Source organism: Scyliorhinus torazame, chromosome 2 (genome assembly GCF_047496885.1).
Source record: "Scyliorhinus torazame isolate Kashiwa2021f chromosome 2, sScyTor2.1, whole genome shotgun sequence".
NCBI classification, from domain to species: Eukaryota; Metazoa; Chordata; class Chondrichthyes; order Carcharhiniformes; family Scyliorhinidae; genus Scyliorhinus; species Scyliorhinus torazame.
The window spans coordinates 347,945,043-347,964,444 of NC_092708.1; the positions used below are offsets into that span (position 1 = coordinate 347,945,043).

The following is a 19,402-nucleotide window of genomic DNA, read 5'->3' on the forward strand; positions in this document are numbered from 1 at the left end:
TCTGCGAATTCTTTCAGAGACTTCTGCTTCCAAAAAAGCTTTTCTACTGCTATGTAATGCATTTAAATGTTCAGCAAAACCAGAGCTAATTGTAGTCCCCTCCCAAGCTGGAGGCTGGTCATCCAAAATGGACGGAATTTTAGGATTTCTACCAAACACTAATTGATAAGGACTATAGCCCCCAACCATCTGCAATGAATTCTTTGCATGTACTGCCCATGCTAAAGCTGAATTTAGCCTGCAATTTGGTCGGTCTGCTAACATTTCCCGAAGCATGTCATCGATGACAGCATGATTTCTTTCACAGACACCTTTACTGAATGGACTTTCTGCAACCGTATTCATAACTCTGATATTCATGTTTTCACACATATCCCTAAACTCATCATTAGCAAATTCTCCCCCATTGTCCATAAGGAATTTTGCTGGTGGACCCATTCCTGTCCCTATCCATTTTTCCACGATTTGATCCAGAATTACTCTCTTTTCTTTACTTCGTACAATCGTTGATTGACTAAATCTGGTTGCTAAATCTACAAAATGCAAAATAAATATATTATTTGATTTATCCCAGATCTTACGGTCCATGGCCACAATGTTGTTAAAATCCCCGGGCAAAGGTAGGGTTACTATCGGTCGTGCTGGTGTCTTTCTGTACTTCCTACAAACTTCACAGCGGTCACTAACCTGTTCTATCAGTTTAGTATAGTCGTCATCCCTTACCTCTGCATCCATTAATAAATGTTTCAGCCTCCGCGGAGATGGATGTGCAAATTGCCTGTGCAGTTTTAATACCACTAGCTTTTTATCGGCTGAAGTCCCATTTTCAACTGCCATTAACACATCCTTAACCACTCTACTTGAAATATTATTTGTCAGTAATGGAATACAATAGTGTCCCGACTGTGTAAATTGTAAGTCCACCGTCTTTCCAAAAACTGTTGCCTTATTCTGTTCCATATCCAGTTTCATGTGTGCTTTCTTCATCGACAGTCTGCTCAGAAGCAAAGGTATCTCACTTGATACAACATCCATGCTAATGAAATGATTCACTCCGGCAATATTGCAAGGGATCACCACTCTTTTCAGCGACTTCAGAGTATTATCATCCCCAAACCTGAAACTTGTGGAACTTTCAAATTCCTTTACCTTGCTCTAATTTTCAGCATTTAAAGAGTCCAGGTAACATTTTAACCAGTCAATTCCACACACAGTAGATGTGCAGCCACTGTCCAATACAACACAGTTGAAGGATTCTGCAACCAACACCCTCATTACCGGCGTAAAACTGCTTGTCACTAGGACAATGCCTTCTTTCTGGTCACTTTTTTTCCTCTTCTGACTCTTCCGTGTCATGTGTCGCTTCAAACACTCTATCATGACGAGTTGGACAGTTCAAAGCATAATGGTATTGAGAGTCACATCGAAAACATCGATTTATCATGCCCCGTGCATTTCTGGGGTTCATCTCCCTATTGTATGTTCCAACTGGGTTTCTGTCTTCATAATTTCCTTGTCTCGGTCTCCTTCTATAGTCTTGAGCCCTGTTCATAGCCATACGATTTTGTCATCCTGTTAGTAGTGTATCTTCCATATTCTGCCTTATTACAGGCTGACCTATTTGGGTCATTAGAGCCATCGGAATCGAATGTTTCCCCAGAAACGTTTGTAAAGCTTTTGTCATCTGTTCGAATAAGGTATCCTTATCAGTAAACTGAACTCCTGTCAAAACCAGGAGCCTATCCGTGTTGCTCACTCTAGCACAGTCAAGTAATTTAAAGGCCAACACAGACTGTGGAAATTCCAGGTTGTGTTTCTGCAGCCTTTTATATAGTCTGCCAAATTCCATTATATAATCTTCCATGGAGATATCCTCCATTTTCCAGAACTTATCAAAATCCGACCATGCTTCATATGCACTTAACAAATCATCTTTCTTATAAAGCTTATCCATATAATGTAATCTTCTGAATCTAACTTTTCCAATTCCAGCTTAGAAAACACTTTGTTTCATATTTTACTGCCATATGGTAGAGAAAGAGCCAATGCCATACCTTGTTTTCTTTTTCCCAAAGCAGTTACCTTAGTCCACATAACTACTGCACTTCTCCATTGGTCGTACGCTTCCCTTTCAGAAAATAAGGGAGGATAGTCATATCCAGTCATCTTTATCCTCGATGCAGCCATATATCCCTTTTTTTCTTTTCTCACTCACTCCTTGGTTTGATCTGGAAAAGTTGTATCTTTCAACCCTTCACATTTACACAGAAACCATCCTCTGCTACCAATTGTTAGATGTTTCAGTTGCTGTGATATGAAGAGTCTAAAGTTCTGTTCCTTTTTCACAAACACACATTTATTTCATTCCAACAGCCTTTGCACAAAACTCTAACTATACATCACCTGACAGGGGCCACCTGAAGCCCCATTACATATCAGTGTCAATTAATGGATACTTAACGTAAATGAGACAACTAATTGCGATGTCTCTTAACCTATTACTTAACATACCATGTGGCTCCAAAGCCTTGAATCAGGTCAACCTTGGCAAATTTTCTCGACCATTGAAATCCTGCCATTGAAGCCCTCCGCTGACTCCTCCAACTTTCTGTCCCTTAAAACCCAATGCTTTGACCATGTCTTGGTGTCAATTTTTGTCTGATTCTCCTCCCGTGAAACACCTTGAGCAGTTTTACTCCATTTAAGGATTCGGAATAATGCAAGTAGCTGCAGAGTGTGCACTCCATTCCAGGTAACAAAAAACCAAATAGGTGGAGGTAGAGGTAGTAACGGCAGCAGTTCAAGAAGGCAGTTCACCTCACTTCATTCATGCATCCTGTGTTGAGTCTTGCAGGAGATGCTGGTGATGGGTGGGCCCTTCTGGTGTCCCCTGCTCCCGACCACAGCCACAGCCAGAACCCCAGGTGCCGAGCAATGACGAGCAAGACACCGACAAGGATGAGAGCCCTAGACCCCCATCCCAGGACATTCCGGAGCTTGAGTCCGAGAATGACACTGACTTCCCATTACAGCTGACTCCAACAACCTCCCCCATTCCAGAGATACTCACCTTGATTGGGCACCTGAGGTTCCTGGGGTTCTATCTGGTGAGCACCACACACATGCTCTGGTACAGCAGGTGGAGATAGGCACTCCCGAGAGGGTGGCTGGTCGGAGGATGGGATGACCCCAGGGATTATCTGTCATCCAGACACATTTTGAGTTCTGGAACAGGCGGTCCCATCAATTGTGGAAATGCAGTTGCAGAGCCAAGGACTACATGAGGGATTGTCGGCGAGCATCCAGTTCCTACAGGTGCAGATGGGGGAGTCCAACCGTGTGCAGGGGCAGGCGCTGGTGCTGTCCATGCCACCCAGGCCAACACTACATGGGCGGCGTCTACGGTGGAGGCCTTGGGGTGAAGGCTTTGGCCATGGATCTGCATGTCCAAGGCCTGGGCAGTCGGTGCAGGCAGTGACTGAGGCCCAGGATAGGACTCATCACCTCTCACAGGCAGCCATGTGCCAGGGCCATCTGGACATTGCAGCAATGCTCCTGTGCATGGCCCAGTCACAGCGGGCCCTGGCTGAGAGTGTTGGCGGCATTGCCCAGGCACTGGTCGACGTAGCGCAGTCACAGAGGGAGGTGACCCAGTCCCAGAGGGAGATGGCACAGTCACTGGCTGATGTGGAGTACACCCATAAGGTGGTGAAAATCATAGCGTGATGTGGCGCAGTCCCAGTCAGAGGTTGTCCACTCCCTGTGTTCCATGACCACGAGAATGTAGACCCTGGTTGAGACAGCAATGGGCGTCCAGGTTGCAAGGGAGCCTCAGGGGTCAACTCTACTCACACCCCCATCCCATGGACTAGGCTGGGGGCTACAGAGCACCCCAAAGGAGGAGGAGGTAATGGGGTCTGTGCCGTTCACTCCTGCAGGGGAGATTCTGGAACACAGCACTTCAGACTTCCCCCCCCCCCCCCCCCCCCTTCCTGTCCCTGGCGGATCATATGGGCAGCAGGCAGAACAGGGTGACAGCACACAACCTGGGACACCTGAACAGCAGCCGGGTCCATCCAGGCCCGATCGCCCCAGAAGACGGCCAGCAAAGGGGACCCAGGTTGCAGGGAAGGAATCACATCAGGCAACATGCCTCAATAACTACCAGTGGCCTTGACATCTATCATTATGAAGTGCTCCAAGAGGTTGTTCATGAGAGACATCAACTTCATCCTCCCCGAATGTCTTGATCCACTGCAATTCACATACCGCCACAACCGGTCCACAGCAGACACCATTTCCCTGGCCCTACACTCACCTTGGAGCATCTCGACAGCAAGGACTCCTACATCAGATTGCTATTCATTGACTACAGCTCCGCCTCCAACACCATAATCCCAGCCAAGGTTATATCAAAACTCCAAAACCTAGAACTTGGCTCCTCCCTCTGCAACTGGATCCTTGACTTTCTGACCCATAGACCACAATCAGTAAAGAGAAACAACAACACCATCTCCATGATAATCCTCAATGCCAGGGCCCTACAAGGCTGCATACTTAGTCCCCTACTGTACTCCGTGTCCACACACAACTGTGTGGCTCCAACTCCATCTATAAGTTTGCTGATAATACGACCGTGGTGAGCCAACGATGAGTCAGAGTACAGGAGGGAGATAGAGAACCTAGTGGAGTGGTGTAACAACAACAATCTCCCCCTCAATGTCAGTAAAACTAAAGAGTTTGTCATTGACTTCAGTATCGTACACACCCCTGTCATAACGTACACACCCCTGTCTGCATCAATGGTGCCGAGGTGGAGATGGGTGACAGCTTCAAATTCTTAGGTGTGCACATCACCAATAATCTGTCCTGGTCCACCCACGCAGACGCTATGACCAAGAAACCATAATGTAGTTCCTCAGGAAACTAAGGAAATTTGGCATGTCCACATTGACTCTTACCAATTTTTACAGATGCACCATAGAAAGCATCCTATCGGGCTGCATCACAGCCTGGTATGGCAACTGCTCAGCCCAAGACCGTAGGAAACTACAGAGTCGTGAACACAGCCCAGTCCATCACACGAACCTGCCTCCCATCCATTGACTCTGTTCACACCTCCCGCTGCCTGGGGAAAGCGGGCAGCATAATCAAAGACCTTCCCATCTGGGTTTTTCTTGCTTCCAAAGATACAAAAGTCTGCGAACATGCATTAACAGATTCAAAAAACAGCTTCCCCATTGTTACCAGACTCCTAAATGGCACTCTTATGGACTGAACTGATTTCTTTACACATCTGCTCTACTTAGTGGTACTATACTCTGTATGATCACCTGATGCCTGTGCCTATGTATTTACATTGTGTATTTATGCATGTCCTAAGTTTTTAATGTATGGAATGATCTGCCTGAACTGTACGCAGAACAATACTTTTCACTGTACCTCGGTACATGTGACAATAAATCAAATTCAATTCAAATTCAATTCAATTTACCTCCACTCCTGATGTACCTTCTGGAGATCCACCTAGACGTAATGTTAGGGCACGTTAGGCCAGAAAAGTAGACACCAGTTAAGTTGACACAGTTTAGCGATAGTGGCTAGGGAACATTTCTGTCGAGATGTTTTCATATTGAACACCTGTGCACAATGTTGCAACCTGCCTCCGTGCTCTGTCAGAATGGTGTGAGGGGTGGGCTGGTCTGGGCTGGCCACAGACGGGAAGCGGGGCAGGGGAATGGATGGACATTGGGAGTGGGCTTGGTCCAAGAACTGCAGTTCGGCAAGTGCTCACTGCTCCGGTCCACATCTCTGCCACCTCAGGGTATTGATGGGATCATGTGATGGAATGGTCACCTCGCATGCAGGGATCACCCAGGTGGACAATGAAAAGTGCCACTGTGGGCAGGAGTCAGACGTTGTCAAACGATGCGGAGCACCAGAGCTCATCGTAGGGCAGGTTGTCATCATCCTCCATCCGATGGACCATACCCACTGTTACCGCCAGCCCAGGGCCCGCACCCTGTAGTGAGGCAGCTAAGTATCATGGAGGTGGTTGCAGGCGAGGTGGGTGTGTCGAGGTGGGATGCGGTATCCGAGCCCCTGGCCAGTCCCCCCAGCTAGTCACTGAACCTGGAGGCGGTCAGAGCATCCCGTGCATGTTGGCCCTGGCACACACGTTGTGCAGCCTCCCATGCCTGGCCGGGCCGCATGTCCTGCCCATCCTCGCCCTACCCCGCATCTTCCTTGATGGATGAGTATTGATGTTCATCCTCCTCCTCCAGCACATCGCCCCTCTACTGCATGATGATGTGGAGGATGCTGCAGGCCACAAGAATGTGGGTGACCCTCCTAGCACCATACTGGAGGACCCCTCGAGAGCAGTCCAGACACCTGAACCCCATCTTCAGGATGCTGAAGCACCATTCGATCACACCCCTCGTCGCTGCCTGTGCGTCGTTATAGCATCTTATAGGTTATAGGTCTCCACATCTGTCTGTGGCCTCCGGGTAGGTGTCATCGGCGGATACACCATGTTGCCTATGAGCCAACCTCCCTGCCCATCTGCCTCCTGTTCCTCTGGGGCACGCTCTGCTGCTGCATGGTCCTCATCCTTGAGCACTAAAGCTTGTACAGCCACAGTCCAAGCACCAGGGTTGAGGCGAATAGGAGGAAGGCCACCATTGCTCGTTGAGTTCCCATATCCATTGTCTGCAGGGAGTGAAAGGGCGCATATTAGCATCTTGTGTACCTACATGCCCAACCAGGTCCACGGGGCTACACGGTGGTCCGGGTTGCACTGCTGATCCTGTCCCCACATGTTCCCTCCCCTCCCCTCATTCCTGCACTGCTGGCCCCATCGGTACCTGGCACCCTGGGGGTCTCTGGCCCTGGTGCCTGTCCCTGCTGCCAAGCATAACATCGGCTGGTGAGGTCCCCCTGCAGGGGCTACTTTGGACGTTGTCCTTGGGTGGGCCACATGATGCCCCACCAGCTTGTGGCGGCTTGTTGGGGGGGGGGGGGTATGGCAGAAGGTGGGGTGTGGGTGTGGTGGGGTGGGGGCACCCATACATCCGGTGGCACTCTGCAGAATCAAGGGCCAAGGTGTGTGGTCAGTGGGGTGAGCATCAAGATGGCTGCCTTACAGGTCACAGCAATGGCCTGGACACCAGCCCAGTCCCATGGGGGTCATCTCGGCCCCATGGAATGTCTCCCGTTCACCCCGCCCCCACCCACCCCCACCCACAGCCAGCCCGGCCAGTGTGAGGACTGGCAGCCCACGGTTGCCCCTCTCCAGATTCAGCACCCTCTCTCTCCCTCATCAGCCACGTCACCTATTTCCCGATTTTTAAAAGCACAAATGTAGCTTGCCATCGGGAATTCCCCCCAGTGGAGATGGAGCATCGCAAAGGCCCCGGAGAATACCAGATTAGGCCCGCTAATGATGTGCAAATAGCGTTTACTGCACATGCAGAGTTGAATGGATTGAAACCGCCGTTGAGGCACCGGAGAATTGTTATTTGGCATGAACCCGGCACCCACCACGATTTCGGCGTCAAAACCGATTCTCCACCCAATCGCCTTTCCCAATTCCATCATCGGCCGACAGAGAATCCAGCCCAAGGAATCTAGACTGCACTGTCTGAGAGTATGGTGGAAACCAGGGCCAGGAGTCTCCATCCACCAACGCCAGAATCGCGAAACGTGATTGGGCGGAAAATTGCGGCAGGCGAAAACCTTGGCTGGTGCCAGGGGCCCAACCGAAGGCTATGTTCTTGTGCTTCGACAACGGCATCAATGTATTCTGATCCGCACGTACAGTAATCGCCGTTGGCATATCACTAACGGGCCTGACCTGGTATTCTCCAGGCCCTCCCTGATCCTCCACCTCCACCAGGAGGAACTACCAATGCGAGTATCGCTCGTGGTTTCAAAAATCGGGAAACAGGCTCAGTGGCTGATGAGGGAGAAAGAGGAGGTAGGAGAGGTAGAGGCGCGACCATGGGCTGCTGGGCCTGCCGCTGACAGGGCTGGCTGGGGGGCGTCTGTAAGGGGGCGATGACGGGGAGTGACTAGGGGACCTCTATGGTGTCAGGGTGACCCCGTGGGGACTAGCGTTTGCAAGGCAGCCATCTTGCAGCGAACCGGCCTGACCGCCCACCATGGCCCGTGGTGGCGCAGTGTGAAACCGGCCCTAAGGGTACCCCCACCCCACCACCCCCGTACTCCACCGCCACCCCATCTGCCCCACCAACTCCCCCTCTCCAACAGGGCAACATCCGCTGGCGGGGCATCACGTGGCACACCCAATACTGACAGTAGCCCCGACAGGAGGGCACCAGATGGGGCTGAGGAGCGTACCACTGGCATGGGTAGGGCCAGCTACCTGTACCATTGCCAGTAGGGACGGGAGCCGGGGCCGGAGGTCCCCATAGTACTGGGCACCGACGGGACCAGGAATGCGGTGTGGAGGGCAGAGTGCCAAGGCGACAGCCGGGGTTGGCGAGGGGATGGTGGAGGAGGGGGGATGAGGGGGCCACGCGGGGGCAGGTGCCTTAATTAAGGCCGGGGCCAGCATACAACCCATTGGACCTGGCTGGGCACGGGGCTCATACCATGCTAACATGTCTGCCTTTCACCCCGGCAGGCACGGACTATCGGAATCCAACCAGGAATGGTGGCTTTCATCCTGGCTGCCACGGCCCTGGGTGATGCACTGAGGCTGTACGAGCTGGAGCTGCTCGGGGTGGGCCCCACAGCTGCTGAGCCTGCCCCAGAGGAAAAGGAGCCAAGCAGTGAGGATGGAGAGCCAGCTGCCCAACAGGCCGAAGAGGAGATGGGAAGGAGCCACAGCATGAAGCCTCCTGCATACCGGCAGCCCCTGTCCTTCGAGGATCTGCTGGACCAGGCATGCTATTGAAGACTCAGGCTGAGCAAGGAGACCATACAGCACATCTTCAGGATCATTGTGCACCTGGCACCGCGGGGTGAGAGAGGACACCCGCTCCCGGCGGCCGTTAAGGTGACGGTCGCCCTGAACATTTACGCCATGAGGTCCTTTCGGGCGCAGAGTGGGGAACTGTCTGCAATCTCACAGACCTTGGTGCACTGGTGCATCTGTACTGTCACTGAGGGCCTGGGCCAGTGCACATGGGCCATCCTAATGGTCTCCAGGTTCAGCAGCTAGGGGTATGGCCCGAGGTACGGACTCCCCCCCCCTCCAAACCCTACACCCCTCATCAGCTGACCACCCACTTCAATGACCACCCTCCCTGTGCCACCTCCCCCCCATCTCGCAACCCCCTCCATGATTCTTACCTCCCTCACTATGGGATGCGGGCCCGCGGCTGGCATTAACAGGGGGTCTCGTCCATGGGATGGAGGATGACGATGAATCGCTCTGGGATGAGCTCTGGTGCTCCGCATCATCTGACACCGTCTGACACCTTAGCCATGGTTGCAGATTCCACCATCCACCTGGCCATTCCATCACAGTCCCATTGAATCCTTGGAATGGGGCGGGGCCAGGTACTGGGGCGATGAGCGGTGGCTGAACTGGGTCCCTGGCCTGAGCCCACACCCCCATCCTCACATCGCCCCCCTGTCCCCTCCCAGTACCCCCTCTGCAGCCTGCCCAGCCTAGCCTGTCTCTCACACCCTTCTGACAGAGCACTGAGGTAGGTTGCAACATTGTCAACAGGTGTTTTTTATGAAACTGTGAACATATATATGCAGGTTTATGCCCTAGCCCTTAATGTTATACTCTGTGCTGCACCTGTGCCAACTTAAGGGGTCTCTACCTTTCTGGTGTTACAGGCCCTAATGCTGCATCTAGGTGGGTACCCTGCTGTGGTTACCATCCTGTGATATGGGTCCGCTTTGGTAGCCGACCTCTGGAGCAACCGGGCCTGGATGGGCCTGGCAGTCACTTGGCAGGTGGCGTAGTACCACTATGAGGGGTGGGTGGGGAGGGACCGAGCTTCTGTGTCACCGGCACGAGCCCCATCAGCTCCTCCCCCCTCAGGGTGACCGATGGTCCCCAGGCTACTCTTTGGGAACGGGGTGTGACCGGAGCTATCCTTTGAGCCAGGGCACCTGGCCATGGCAGCCGTTATAGGTGGTGCAGGGTGGGGAGCAGGCACACTGCCGGCGGGTGGTGACCAGTCACCCTCCGGATTGGTGGGAGGGTTACGGGTGTGTGGGACAGGGATTAGTGCCAGGGACATGGTGCTGCCTACTCACCCTGGCCACCCAACCAGGTCCAGTGGGCTACACGGCTTGGGGAAGACAATGGATCTAGAATGCACTGGCTGAGAGTGTGGGGAAGACAATGGATCTAGAATGCACTGGCTGAGAGTGTGGGGGAGACAATGGATCTGGAATGCACTGGCTGAGAGTGTGGTGGAGACAATGGATCTGGAATGCACTGGTTGAGAGTGTGGTGGAGACAATGGATCTGGAATGCACTGGCTGAGAGTGTGGTGGAGACAATGGATCTGGAATGCACTGGTTGAGAGTGTGGTGGAGACAATGGATCTGGAATGCACTGGCTGAGAGTGTGGGGGAGACAATGGATCTGGAATGCACTGGCTGAGAGTGTGGGGGAGACAATGGATCTGGAATGCACTGGCTGAGAGTGTGGTGGAGACAATGGATCTGGAATGCACTGGTTGAGAGTGTGGTGGAGACAATGGATCTGGAATACACTGGCTGAGAGTGTGGGGGAGTCAATGGATCTGGAATGCACTGGCTGAGAGTGTGGTGGAGACAATGGATCTAGAATGCACTGGCTGAGAGTGTGGTGGAGACAAGGGCCTGAATTTTCTGCCAGCCGGATTATCCATTGTGGCAGCAACACACCCACGCCCGTGGGTTTCCCGACGGCATGGTTGGCCACAGTAGGAAATCCCATTGGCAGGTGGGGGAAATGGACAATCCCACTGCCGATGAGGGCTGCCCAGGAAAACATGATTGGCAGACCGGAGAATCCAGCCTAAGGGATCTGGAATGCACTGTTTGAGAGTGTGGTGGGGATAATGGATTTGGAATACTCTGTCTGAGAGTGTGGTGGAGATAATGGATCTGGAATGCACTGTTTGAGAGTGTGGTGGGGACAATGGGCCTGGAATGCTCTGTCTGAGAGTGTGGTGGAGATAATGAATCTGGAATACACTGCCTGAGAGTTTGGTGGGGACAATGGATCTGGAATACACTGTCTGAGAGTGTGGTGGAGATAATGAATCTGGAATACACTGTCTGAGAGTGTGGTGGAGATAATGAATCTGGAATACACTGTCTGAGAGTGTGGTGGGGACAATGGATCTGGAATACACTGTCTGAGAGTGTGGTTGTGATAATGGATCTGGAATACACTGTCTGAGAGTGTCGTGGAGATAATGAATCTGGAATACACTGTCTGAGAGTGTGGTGGATATAATGGATCTGGAATACACTGCCTGAGGGTGTGGTTGTGATAATGGATCTGGAATACACTGTCTGAGAGTGTGGTTGTGATAATGAATCTGGAATACACTGTCTGAGAGTGTGGTGGAGATAATGAATCTGGAATACACTGTCTGAGAGTGTGGTGGAGATAATGAATCTGGAATACACTGCCTGAGAGTGTGGTGGATATAATGAATCTGGAATACACTGTCTGAGAGTGTGGTTATGATAATGGATCTGGAATACACTGTCTGAGAGTGTGGTGGATATAATGGATCTGGAATACACTGTCTGAGAGTGTGGTTGTGATAATGGATCTGGAATACACTGTCTGAGAGTGTGGTGGAGATAATGAATCTGGAATACACTGTTTGAGAGTGTGGTGGGGACAATGGATCTGGAATACACTGTCTGAGAGTGTGGTGGAGATAATGGATCTGGAATACACTGCCTGAGAGTGTGGTGGATATAATGGATCTGGAATACACTGTCTGAGAGTGTGGTGGAGATAATGAATCTGGAATACACTGTCTGAGAGTGTGGTGGAGATAATGAATCTGGAATACACTGTTTGAGAGTGTGGTGGGGACAATGGATCTGGAATACACTGTCTGAGAGTGTGGTGGAGATAATGAATCTGGAATACACTGTCTGAGAGTGTGGTGGAGATAATGGATCTGGAATACACTGCCTGAGAGTGTGATGGGGACAATGGATCTGGAATACACTGTCTGAGAGTGTGATGGGGACAATGGATCTGGAATACACTGTCTGAGAGTGTGGTTGAGACAAGGGATCTGGAATGCACTCTCTGAGGGTGTGGTGGAGACAGGGATTTGGAATGCACGTGGTGCAGGCAAGGTCACGTGTGGCCTTGAGAGGCGAATTGGATCATTATCTGAAAAGCAATAAATACACGTCTACCAGGAATGGGCAGGGGAATGGCACGAGATGAATAGTTCCTACAGAGGCTAGCAGAGACAGGAAGGGCAGAATGGCTCCCATCTGTGCTCTAACCATTATTTGATTCTATAAGGAATGAAGTCCAGGTGTGCCCTCCTCAGAATCACAAATACTCTTATCTTCTGAACAACTGCTCACATCGGTGTGCCCAGCTGTGCTGCGTTCTGTTGTTGCTGAACTTCCTACTCGAATCCAAATAGACTGCTCCGGCGCAAATGGCGCAGTTGCGATCCAAAATGCGGAAGTATCTGTCTGGCGAACACTTGGGATAGTGAAGGCTCAGGTCAGGCACAGCTCTTTAAAATGCTACTCACCTGAAAACCACGAGTCTTGTATCACCGGGCCTGGGTGGCAAGAATATCCATCTTGCGATGTAAGATCACACACAAGTTGCTTATATCCGACTTCTCACCCATTTATTGGTTACTAGTGCTGGTGGATTACATGGCTGCATCAGTTAATGCTGCACACACTGGAGCATGACTAAACCTTAGTTGTAGCAAACTGCACCTGAATAGCCTGGATTTAGTCAAATGGCCTGTGTCCGTTTAGAGATAAAACGACCTGTTTATTGAACAAAATAAACATTACTAAGAGTTTTCTGGATCTACTATGTCCCTTTTGTGGGGAACACAAATTGGATATAATTTGAATTGTTTTTTGGAGCAATAAAGAGATGGATCGCCATCCAGTCTGCACATTGGCTTTGTAACTCTGAGAAAGGAATCTATATATATGTTTAAACCCTCAGCAGCCGCCTGTTTAGATAGCCAGTTTAACTTTAAACAATTTGTCTCGTAGTGTTTTGCACCCGCTGCATTTCTACCTGGAAGCTACACATTGTCACTCAGAAATAATCGAGTGGTGAACCTTAACCCTCGGCCATTTGGGACTGATGAGAGTGGGCAGCAGACCTGGAATGTTATAGCAGCCAGGGGAGGACCAACTCTAACCTCAGGCATGAGGATTGAGTGTGGATCCAGGTCTTCAGGAGGTGAAAGGTCTCACACACTGACATCTGACTTTACTTCCACCAGGAGTCTTTGAAGTTGCGCTTTGAAGTTTTACAGTTTTTCATCTTGTGAATGTCACCAATTTTAAAAGATGCCCTGACCAGCCAATGTGGGAGGGACTTTTCCAATGAAACCTATTTCCTGAATCAAGAATAGCGAGTTTGAATGGTTAAAAAAAAGCCTGTTATTTCTGATTTCTGCCTTTGTAGTTTCTGAAGATTTAGACCTGCATCAAGAGACATAAAGCTGCTTATTCCCCGCCCCTCGTCTCCTTCAATCCCACAGCAGCTTGACTCAAAACGCAAAAGAACAAAAAGAGGCATGCAGCTGAAATGCGTGCTGAGTGGGATGGAGCGTTTTGACTCTGTTCCCCTCGCCTCGCTGCTGACGAGCTTCAATCACGCAGGTCTGTACGTCTCGGGCTGTGGGCGAGCTCCATGTTCACCAGCGGGGCACGCACCGTACAACGTGATTATCCAGCTCCGCTAACAGCCTCTTCCCGATTCCTGGCTGCACTCTCCCTCCTCACCCAGCACCCTCCATCCAGCTTGCCCTCCTCCCCCCAAAAAACCTCTCCACCCCCCCCCCCCTCTCAACCTCAGCGATTTCAGCCAAGGGAGAACAAGGATTAGACTGGAGAGGGGGTGCGGACCGGGGATGCTGATGCTGCTGCCTTCGAGGGTATCTCTCTCCCTCTGTCTCTCTTTCTCCGGAGCGGTGACATCTTTCCAGCCTCCTTCAACCTCGGATCCAGCGGTGAGGCGGCGTCTGTCCACGTCCTGAACTTCTCCTTTCAGTGGTTTGGTGTGAGTGTGTGTGTGAAACGTGGCCCATCCAGCTGTGTGTGTGTGTGTGTGTGGATGCAAAGGAGGATCGACTTGGATGGAGAGAGCCCAGTGAAAATCCTCTAGCCTGAATCACAAATTGTGTTCAGCTCGTGGCTGCTGGTAGCAGCAGAAGAGCCTTCAGCCCGGGGTGCTGCCCAGACCTCGCTGGCGGAGTGGACAGAATGGATGGAGCCGGGCCGACAGCATCGAGCGCCTTCCCTTAATTGATCTCCAGGGAGCCTCCGTGAGTTACTTTGAAAAACACCTGAGGCCACCCACCTCCTTCCAAAGCCTCTGGCTTCCTCCACCGACTTTTCCATGGGCTTGCCCCGGCTCCCGGAGCCTTGAGAAAGGCGCTTTGGACTCGATCTCTTGACACAAGCACCGCCAACCCATCCCCGTGGGGGCCCTCCCCGGATTGCTCGCCCTGTGACAGAGAGAGAGAGGGAGGGTGGGATTGGGAGGGTCATCCCCCCCCCCCCCCCCAACCACCACCCCCACTGGAGCCGGGCTTGCTGAGGCTGGGTTGAAGAACACGGCACCGAGACTAGCGCCTCCGAGCTGGATATGTTAACACCAACGTGAAGATGGATTTTGCTTATCTCCTCTTGTGGCTGCTAACAGTTCTACTAGAAGGCATCGCTGCCCAGGGAGTGTACGGTAAGTTTGCAGCGGCAATGATTTCCTTTTAATGATCAGCGTGAAAATGTCCTTTTTTGTGTGTGTGTGTGACCACGCCGGGGTATCTTTAAAAACACTTGCAGCAATTTCACACTGCATTCTGCAACATAAGAGAAAAAAACCCTGGCAGGGGAGGGAAGCTGCCCTATGCATGGGTGAATGCTGTGATCGTGTTTCTGATGTGCACCGTGCAGATTCTCATTGACGTATTGATTGCTGCACAGTTGTTCCGTTGTGGTAAATGCAAATACAGGTCTTCAATTGGGAAAATATTGATAAGCCGTCGCTTAATCGCCGACCCATTGACTACTGGGCACAATGCAAACGTTTAGAAACTGCTGCCCATCAATAATAGGCTGTGGATTTGGCCAGTGCTGTGCCTGGGAACTCTAATGCTCCCGAGTAGAGGCAGACATGTGTGTGCAGTGTATGTGATGTTGCACATCCTCCCTGTGCAGGGAGAGGTTTGAAAGAGCTGGAGTTTGCCACGTGACGCTGTGAGCTCCCACTGTCGCGAGCCCGTCCCCAAACTTGGAGTTGAGTGAATGACAGAGGGAGTTGAAGTGGATGGTGCACTCGCTGGGTACACCCACCCCCACACTCCCCCGTGCCACCCTGCAGTCCGAGGCGGGGTCGTTCTGCTTGGCCTGCCCCTCTTGTGCCAAGTTTCTAAAGTGCGAGGTTAATTAAACTGGCACCAAACGAAATCGCCCTGTGTGAGCAACTCCACATGTCTTGGGAAGTAAATAGGATAATGAAAGCGAGGGATGGGGGGGGGGGGGGGAGGTTATATGCCTATGTGTACCCCGTATTTATGCAACCCCCCCCCCCCCCCCCACACACACACACAGCCTCCCATCCCTCCTCTACTCCCCCCCCCCTCCACGGCCCAAGTCCACGGTCTCCACCCCCCACCCCCATGGCCCCCACCTCCACTCCCATGCCCCCCTCACACGCACACATGGAGAAATGCCTGTCACCACCACCACCCCCCTCAATGTGAATTGGGAGTAGACATGACCGTTGCCATTTATGCAAATTCAACCGACGATTTTGCTAATGATTTGACAGGAAAATCGCTGCCGCCTCCCCTTCCCCACCATCCTCAACTTGCTAAAGGCACAGGCCTCGTGATCCATGTTCCATGCAATGGGTCTGTTGAAATAACTGGTCTCGTTGAAAGAGATTGTCCAGCAATTATTTCCTCAAAGACAGTTTGTTCAATTGTTAAACTCCGTGAACGGTCGATTTGCAAAAGCGCTTTCATCCCTGTATGGAATTAAAGCCCCCCCCCCCCCCCCCCCAAAAAAAATACCCTGAGATGTGAGATGAAGGTGTTGCGCTGAGTGCCTGGCGAGCCGAGTCCACCTTCACGTGTATCCATATTTAAGGCTGTGCTGAGTGACAGATGTAATGGACGTGACCGGTTACGGCTGCAGCGAGCAAACACACGCGACCTGGCATTTCCAAAGCAGAGAGATGTTAAAAGTCGGTGTCTGGGCGAGGGGAGAATAAAGCTGCGAGAGCTCCCGCCAGCAGTCGGCACCTATCTGATTTGATTCTGCAGCCGGCATGTTAACGAGTTGCCGCGGCCCCTGTGGTGAATAAGCAGATTAATGTCGGGTAATTGGTGACAATATAGATGGTCGCAGAGTTGGGTGCCATTGTGAAGCGATCAATGGGCTCGGCATTTCGAGCGGACTGGACCATCCGTCCTGTGTCTTTTTGTTTGCAAATCCCTGATCAAAAACTGCGGTGAGCCTCTCTCCTAACGACGGCGCTGTGATCTGCCCGAGGAGACTCTCTGTGGGCCTGTGCATTTCCACAGATCCGGACCAATCACAGGCTGCTGGCCCTCGTGAGTTGAGCAACGAGATGCCAGTGGTTATGTTAATTTCGCGAGTGAAACTGACATGTCTGTCCCCCCTGGTGACCAATCAATATTGAAGAATGATAGGGAAATCAAACCTGTGAAGAAGCACAGGAGGAACTGTGCACATTTTAACCCCCCCCCTTCAACACATTGTAAGCACCTAAACAAATTGTACTGACATGAAAAATAATTCTTGAAATGATGAACCACGGAGTGATTCATTATTTAAGGCTTGCACGTTTCTGGGGACTCCTTGCTTTGTAACTGTTAGAAATACCCGGTTCGGAAGTCGTGACAACAGACGTGTGTTTGGAAGAAAGATCCGAGTGCTGTACTTGTTTGCACAGAGACAGGTATTCAATGCACAGGATTTCAGGTGTTGGCAGGTGTACCTGTTGTGTTAGCAGCAGAAGTGAGGATGACCCCTGGCTTCTCCACCTGGATCTCTGTTCAAGTCTATTTAAAGGGGGCGGCAGAGAGGTTCAAAATGACAAGTTGAGTGAGTGGACAAATGAGTGGCAGAGGCAGTACAATTTGGATACATGTGTGGTTATCGACTTTGGTAGCAAAAATGGGAAGGCAGATTATTATCTGAATGGCCATAAATTAGGAGAGGGGAATGTGCAACGAGACTTATATATCAGTCGCTGAAAGTAAGCATGCAGGTGCAGCAAGTGGCAAAGAAGGTAATTGGTATGTTGGCCTTCATAGCGAGAGGATTTGAGTATAAGAGCAGGGATGTTTTGCTGCAATTATACAGGACACCTGGAATATTGTGTGCAATTTTGGTCTCCTTATCTCAGGAAGGATGTTCTTGCTCTCGAGGAAGTGCTGAGAAGGTTTACCAGACTGATTCCTGGGATGGCGGGACTGAGGTATGAGGAGAGATTGTGTCAGTTAGGATTGTATTTGCTGCAGTTCAGAAGAATGAAGGGGGATCGCATGGAAACCTATAAAATTCTAACTTGATTAGACAGGGTGGATGCAGTAAGGATGTTGCCGATGATGGGGGTGTCCAGAACCAGGGGTCACAGTCTCAGGATACGGGGTAAACCATTTAGGACTGAGATGAGGAGGAATTTCTTCACCCAGAAAGTGGTGGGCTGTGGAATTAACTACCACAGAAAACAGTTGAGGCCAAAACACTATGTTTTCAAGAAGCAGTTAGAGATAGCACTTGCGGCGAAGGGGATTAGAGGATATGGAGAGAAGGTTGAATCAAGCTATTGAGTTGGATGATCAACCATGAATGTAATGAACGATGGAGCAGGCTCAAAGGGCTGAATGGCCTCCTCCTGCTCCTAGTTCCTATGTTTCTATGGCCTTTCACCTGAGAAAAATTATTAGCAAAGCCATCAGGCATTTGTACAATGCCCGAAAGAAAAAAGCCAAACAGAAGTTACCAATATAAATCACAAAATCCCAGGTTGCTTCAGCAGATGATAAGTCACCGACTGAAAAGTCAACGACCAATAACTCACCAATTGGAAAATTCCTGTGCTTTTATAGGAACTGACTCTGCCCATAAAAAACTTCCACATGGTAGGAGTTTCCTGAAATTGGACACTTACTGCACCCTTTGGGAAAATCTGATGAGCCAGGTCTGTTGGAGGTTGTCAGATGTCTTCAACTGAAGTAAGTCGTGGATTCAAGTAAAGTGACTGCACTGTTTGAAACAGGGCTCTGCAGTTCTTTCATTTCTGGATATCTGCCCAGAGGCACCTTTTGTTCTTGCCTTGAGCTCTATGTCCAAAAGGCAAGCCTGACACACAGTGCTGCAATCCCGACTACAGGCGGAGCAGGGAAGCAGGTCCCAAATCCACCCCAGCTGAAATGGAGATTGTGCTGTTGGCACCAATCTGATCCACACTGGCTGTTCAGCCAACTGGCCCTCCAAGGAGTCCCAAGTTACTGTGGCAAAATCCAGTTTTACATGAATGTTGCAGCCTGGAACTATGGATGGTGATGGTCAAGCTTTCAATTTCTTTCCATCACATGGCTAACCAGGAATTTCTCCCACTCTCATCATCTGCCATTGACATATGTTGGAAGGATTCACACGTTAATACTCAACCTGCTTGGCCACATTATGAACGCACCTTCCTTGGCCACCAAGTCCTGGGGTGGGAGTCGGACCTGGAACAATTGGCTCTAAAGGCAGGGACACTACCCATGGCACCACAGCACCACACTGCCTTCTCTCACCCACTAAAATGATTCAAAGGTTTCATTACCTTTTACATTACTGCCAAATTTCAGAGCAGTTTGTGTTGTAGAAGTAGAAATCCAATGAATGGCACCAAACATCTAACCTTATGTTACATTAACTACAGAGAGACAGATTTATTCCATCCATTAAATTCAATCCTATTGCTGTAACCCATTTATGGCATTCTAATTTTAGGTAATAGCTGGAAGTGGAGGTATTTAAGATAGTTAATTGCACAGAAAAGATGAATGTGATGAATTAACATAAAATTTATTTCAAAAGTAGGACAAAGGCCAGAAGTTCAAACTGGTAAAAGACAAATGTAAATTTCAGGACTTCAGGTAGATCGTTCCATCCAGAGTAAGCAAAGCTGGAGTTAACGTCCAGATAG

The 19,402-nt window shown here is 50.5% G+C and overlaps 1 protein-coding gene across 2 annotated transcripts in view; it reads left to right on the top strand.

Annotated features, from left to right (window-relative positions):
- Positions 1-13,755: 13,755 nt before the first annotated feature.
- Positions 13,756-19,402, top strand: part of mdga2a (MAM domain containing glycosylphosphatidylinositol anchor 2a) — a 1,293,828-nt gene continuing 1,288,181 nt past the window's right edge. The window contains exon 1 of one of the 2 annotated variants that reach the window (XM_072491028.1): positions 13,756-14,908. In XM_072491028.1, coding sequence (XP_072347129.1) covers positions 14,836-14,908 — 73 coding nt within the window. In that variant the 5' untranslated portion in view covers positions 13,756-14,835. The remainder of the gene's footprint in view (positions 14,909-19,402) is intronic. The other variant, XM_072491020.1, reaches the window with a different exon arrangement.